Source organism: Colobus angolensis, unplaced genomic scaffold (assembly GCF_000951035.1).
Source record: "Colobus angolensis palliatus isolate OR3802 unplaced genomic scaffold, Cang.pa_1.0 Scaffold66, whole genome shotgun sequence".
Taxonomy (NCBI): Eukaryota; Metazoa; Chordata; class Mammalia; order Primates; family Cercopithecidae; genus Colobus; species Colobus angolensis.
The window spans coordinates 2755228-2761105 of NW_012120265.1; the positions used below are offsets into that span (position 1 = coordinate 2755228).

General features: G+C 61.3%; 1 protein-coding gene across 1 annotated transcript in view; it reads left to right on the forward strand.

The window, feature by feature from the left end:
• The first annotated feature begins 3936 nt into the window (after positions 1 to 3936).
• Positions 3937 to 5878, forward strand: part of TMEM59L (transmembrane protein 59-like) — a 10842-nt gene continuing 8900 nt past the window's right edge. The window contains exons 1-2 of the mRNA XM_011925917.1: positions 3937 to 4113; positions 5633 to 5732. Coding sequence (XP_011781307.1) covers positions 3937 to 4113; positions 5633 to 5732 — 277 coding nt within the window. The remainder of the gene's footprint in view (positions 4114 to 5632; positions 5733 to 5878) is intronic.

Genomic DNA, 5878 nt, shown 5'->3' on the forward strand with positions numbered 1-5878 from the left:
GTCCGGCCTCCGCCCCTCCGCGAACCGCGCGCGCCCTATCCCGCGGCCCAGAGCCCCCTTACTCAACCCCTACCGGCCCAGGACCTCCCTCTCCAACCCTGCCAGCTCCAGGCTTCCCACCCCCAGTCTGGGACCCGGCACCCGCAATCCCGTTTCCATAACCCTGCCCACTTCCCTGCACCCTCCTCTCAGCCCAGTGCCTCTTCAGTGGCCCCTTCGGTCCCCAGCTCCTCCATTCCCCCCTCCACCGCCCAATCTTCTGTCTCGGCCCCCACCCCAGCTCTGGCCCCGCCCCCCCACCGAGCGGTCCCTGAGTCCCGCCTACCCGCATCTCCAGCCCCTCTGCCTTCCCAGGGGCCTAAAAGTCACCCCCAGCCCCACGCCCTCGGCGCGCGGGTCCCAGCCCTCCCACCTCATCCTTCCTCTTTTCGATTCTCCGCGAGTTGCCTCGGCCCCAGGCTTTGCTGGAAGAAAGGAGAAAAAGCAGGAAGGCACGGAGTCCTTCGCCTTCTCCCTGGCTGCGCTGTCCCCCTTGCGCGCGGGATGGGTTTGAGGTTGCTCTGGGTGCCCCGGGGGCCTCGAGAGGGAGCTCCTGCGTGGGCAGACGGGGAGACGTAGTCCCCTGTGGGAGCGGGGACCCAGGCCTACGCGGGAACTGGGTCCCGCACTGCAGTAGTAGGGATTCCCAGGAGGAGAGCGGTAAGAAGCTCTCCCCCCGGGACCTATTCACACCCCGCCACGGAAAAATCCACTCAGCGGCCCGCGGGTGGGGTGCGCCACGCGGTGAGTAATCGCTCCGGCGGCCGCCGCCCGCCGACTTCAGGTAACGCCGGCTGCCCGGAGCGACGCAGTTTGTCTTCCTTCTTTTGCGCAAAGAGCCTTCTCCGTGTTATTATTTTTGGCCATTGCTCGAGTTTCGGGACCCCTCCCGGCCCGGGCGTCTCATCTCCCTCCTCCCGGTCCCCACCCCATGCGGGCGCCCAGGAATAAAGGGTTCCTGGCCTCCAAGGCTGCTGCGGATGGAGATGCCTGAAATGAGAGTTGGGGGGTGCAATTACCCACTTTGGGTCGCAGCCCCGCCCCCAGCTGCAGCGCCCAGGGAACGGAACGGCTCCAAGTCCCCTTTTCTAGGAGTCCCTTAGAGGCTTGGATTCTTTCCCCAGGTCCCCAACCAATCAAGGGGGCAAAACTGTCTCAGGGGGGCTCAGGAGCCCCCATTTTTCTGCCCAATACTGAAGCCCCACCCTCTTCTACTTAAATCTCCAGTTCAGACTCCAGACTATCAAAAAACAAGATTGGGGGATGGGAGCCTATACCGACCCAGGGCGCCCCTGCCCCATCTGAACGCTGGATGGAGAAGAGAGACAAGGAGAGACGCTGCCATTTACTTTGGGAAACCAGGCCTTTTGTGCCTCAGTTTCTTCCTCTGCACAGTGGGCACCACCCAGCCTAAAAGCTTCCGTGGGAAGACGCAAGGCAGCAGAAGTCTCTACAATCCAAGCCGTTAGCACAGCACTGGAGGATCTCCTGGAGCAGAGGTGACCCCCAGGCCTGCTTGTCCCCTCTGAAACATGGAGCCATAGTCCTACCTGCCAGGGGACCCAGATGGTTAGGTGGAGGTGGCAGTTCTTGGCTGGAACTGAGTTTTTAGGATACTCACCACTACTCCCCCATGGCTCCTGTTTGCAGATGCTCTCACCCCCTTCCGGGAAGAGACGCCTCACCCACTTCTGGGAGGATTTCAGGCTTCTGGAGCAAAACCTTGATTTTGTTCCCCCCTCCATTTCTACTTCTCTTCCAGTCATTTTGGTTTTGGGAAAGGGCTCCCCCATCCATCCAGGTGCTCAGGCCAGAGACCTGGAAGTACACGTGACAACTCTCTCCTTCGCTCATCCCTCATGTCCAATTCATCAGCAAATCCTGCTGGCTCTGATTCCAAAACACATCTCCATTCTGAGACGCCGACCCCTTCTCCCCACCCCATTCAGATCCAGGCCCCACGGTCCCCCTCAGGGATGCTTCCCGGCCTGCTCCGGGGCTTCTCTGATAACCCTTCTGCCTTCCTCTGCACACCAGGCAAAGGGAGCTTTTAAAAGCAGAAAAAGCAGATCTTTGCCCTGCCACCCTCTCACCATCCTCTCCCCTCCTCTTCTTTCCTCTCCTCTTCCCCCTCCTCTCCCTCATTCCGCCCCAGCCACTGGAGCCCTGTTTCTCCAAACATACCAGACTTGTTACTGTCGAAGGGCTTCTGCGTATTCGCTGTTCCCTCTGCTGGAATGCTGTTCCCCACAGGTTCCCCAGTTAGCTCCTTCTCCTCCATCAGGTCACAGGTCCAGTACTACCTCCTCAGAGAGGCCCTCCACCCTTCCCCCAGCACTCTCCCTCTTCTTCACTTTGTTTTATTGTTTTTGAAACACAACTCTTCCAACCATTTCATTTCTTGTGCAACTGATTTTCTTTAGACTGTGGGCAGCCTCAGCCCCTTTGGACCCCATGGTGGGCCCAGTGGGGGCTGAAAGCAAAGCACTCACTAAATATTTGCAAAAGCAGAGGATGGAGAACTCTTAGTCCCTCCAAGTAGCAAGAAAACTCAGTCCCAGCAGGTCATGCTGCCTGGGGTTCTAGCCTGGAACACACTCTCTGTATTGCTGTGTGACCCTAGCCAGTACACATCCCTCTCTTGTTCTTACCCGTAGAAAGGGAGGGACCATTTTACAATCCTGCCCAGCCCCACCCTGGAGTGTGACCTTTGCCTTTGGGTGACCTTTACCCCACATCTTTGACTTGAGGGAAAGGGAGTTGACCCCAGAGTGCCCTTAGGGCCCCCAGAAGTTTAACCCATTCCTCCCCAGTTCCATCATCTCCTTGAGGACAAAAGGGAGCTAGCGTCAACGGAACTTCTGACAAATATTGACCCAAGTCCTTGAAGTTGGCTGGGAACGTATAAGGGGCAGATGGAGGGAAGGCCTCCCCTCGGGCAGAGGGAGGGCCTCCCCTTGGGGTGGGGGAGGGACCCCTCCTTAGTCCTGCACCCTCCACTCAAAAAGGTCACTTCTGGATTAGAGGTATTAGGTTGGGGGGGCCTCCATCCCCAGCTCCCTCATGATTCCAGGGCACTGAGGGTGCACCAGGGAGGGGGCAGTGGAAATGGCATCTTCAGGGTCCTGTGGGGACCCACAACCACTGAGAGGGAGCAAGGCTGAGAGCTGCCTCTCCCATTCTGAAAGCCCCGTGCTCAGGACCCCCCCAGTATGGGACTAGCTGCCTGGTGTTCCAGGCAGGTGCTTTCAGGAATTAAGGGGCAGTGAGGGTCTGGACACCTGGTTCAGGGTCTGTGGCATAGGAAAGTAGGGCCTGTGTGTACCCCAGGCTTTATAATTTCTGCCCTGGAGGCTGAGCCTGGAGAGAAGGGATGCCTGGGTCCTCAGTTTAATGCGCTCTGGACTTCAGGAACTGGAGGCGGGGCCTGGGCAGTTGCAGACCTGCCTAGGGGATCTGCCTGGAAAGTTGCAGACCTGCCCCAGGGAGGCCAGTTTCCCTGCCCATCTGTACCCTGAGAAGCCTCTGAAGCCTGGATCCCAGGAGGCACCAGCTGCTTTAGGGGGGCAGCCACATCCCTCCTTACTCCCCCAACAACCCTCAGCAACAACCACCGGCGCCATGGTACCCTGCCTCCTCCCCAGCCTGTACCCTGCTTGGAGGTGGGGGTCAGCAGGGTCGTGGTGAGGGCGGCCAGGGACAAAGGGCGCTTGTCCGCTGCCTGCCTTGACCTCGGCTGCTGTGGCTTCCCGGACGCCTGGCCTGCCGCTGATTCACGCCCAGGCCGGCCTCAGCGCCCCCCGCCTGCCGCCCCCGGCCAGGCCGCCCCGGGGGGTAGGAAGTGGGGGGGGGGCGAGGGCGGCGCCGAGTCAACTTTCCCTCTTAAGCCCCGAAGGAATGTCGGCGGATTTCCTGAAACCCGACCCTGGCCGCCCGCCGGCCCGCCCGCCCCTCACCTGGACCGGCTCCCCCGGGAACAGCAGGAGGGGCGCGGGGGCTCACCTTGGGGGCCGGGGTCAAGTCCTCTTTCCGCTCAACCCCCCCAGCGGCCTAGTGCAGCGGAAAGGGGGCTGGGTGGGAGGCAATCAGCCTCTTTCCCTTCTCCCCTCGGGCGACCTGGGTCGCCTCCAGCCTCAGTTTCTCCTTCTGCGAAAGGGCGCGGGTGTCCCTCCTCCCTGATGCGCTTTAAACAATGCCTCTTATGCCCAAAGGTCCCCTCCCATCATTGGCAGGGCTCTCCTGGCTTTTCTTTGCTTCTCTCCCTGTCACCTGAACAGAACCACTTTGCAGTCTGAGCGTGTTTCCTCACCCGTATAAGAGGGCAACGCTGCTGGTACCTATCTTATACGGTTATTGCAGGAAAAAGTGTTTTGTTGGAATGAATGAAGGACAGTAATTGTGGAGGGGTTAGGCGCACGCGGGCCTCTGGAATTAACATGTGTGGGCTTGAATACTGTCTTTGCCAACGCGTCCCGGAGGCTAAATTTCCCACCTGTGACATGGGGGACAGTATTGGTCACAACGCACAGGGCTGTTTCCCAAGGTGCGGACCTGGCGCGCGGATGGGTTAGAAGCGGAATTCTGCTGGATTCTGGCGCAAAGTGCGGGCTGGAGGCGCTAGCCGCAGGGTCGCAGCGGCCTAGCATGGGAGGGGAGGGGCGGGGCGGGGCGGGGGAGGGGCCGCACCGGGATCCAGATGTTCGGGGTCCGCCAGGCACAGCCGCGCCTGATTAAGCCACGTGGGGGCCGGCCCGGGGCAGCTGAGATGAAAGCGCGGCCGCAGGCCGGGGGAGGGGGTGCGCCAGGCCCCCACCCGGGACACCCTCCTCCCGGGCCGGAACCTGAGCCGCCCTCTGACCCGCCGACCCTGCGAGGCTGTCGCCCGGTCTACAGGGGCGGAGCGTAGGTGGGGGACCCACGGGCGGCTGCGCGGCTCTGCAGGCACCTGTGCCAGGCATGCCAGCGAAAGCGGGGGCATCTTTGCAGAGGATCCGGGTTTAGAGGGGCGTCCCCACTCCCGTGCCTGGCGGAAAGGAAGCTGGGGGTACCCCCTAACCCGAGATTCGGCTCCTGGGGCTACAGTCCATCGCCCTGGGGTGTGATAGTTATGGAAGTCAGAAGTGTCACTATTTGCCCCGTTTTCCCACGAGAATTAGAAATGTTAGCATTTCCCCCTCCCCTTGCCCCTGAGGGTACCTCTGTGTCCCCTCCCACTAAGCCCCAGCCCAGGGGTCTCCAGCCTTGGGGAGATAGGGTCAGATCCCCTAGGTCAGTGGATCAGGGCTGGGCCAGAGGCAGGCGAGGCTGAAGGAGCAAGGGAGGGGCTCAGAGGGCTTCCCTGAGGAGGCAAACTGCGCACGAGTTGTCTCCTTTCTAACCTGGGTGTCAAAGGAGAAGATGCCAGGCCTCGGCTGCCGGGTCCTGCGACCCTCACCTTCCTCCCTCTCCGTTCCCTGGTTGGACTCCAGCCCCATCGCCCTCCCTCCTCCTGCAACAAGCTCTTCGCCTCAGGACCCTCGCTGACCCTTGTAGCCTGAACACCCCTTTCTCCTCTTTCCCGAGTGGTAGGCGCACACATCGCCTTCTCCTCCAGGTTTTCCGCTCTCCCGGACATCCCTGGCGAATAGGCCCCTCCATCCCATCCCCCTATATATTTCCTTTTGGCACCAAGCGCCAGCAGAGATCCCCCGCCGGTGGGCACCAGGGAGGTGTCCTGGGATCCCTGCGATGGGATAGACGGCGGGGGCCGTGATGCACCTGCCCTGCCCGACTCGCACCCCGCGGTTGCCGCAGCTCAGCTCCCCCGCCCCATCTCCGCATCTCCCACCCCCCCTTCCCA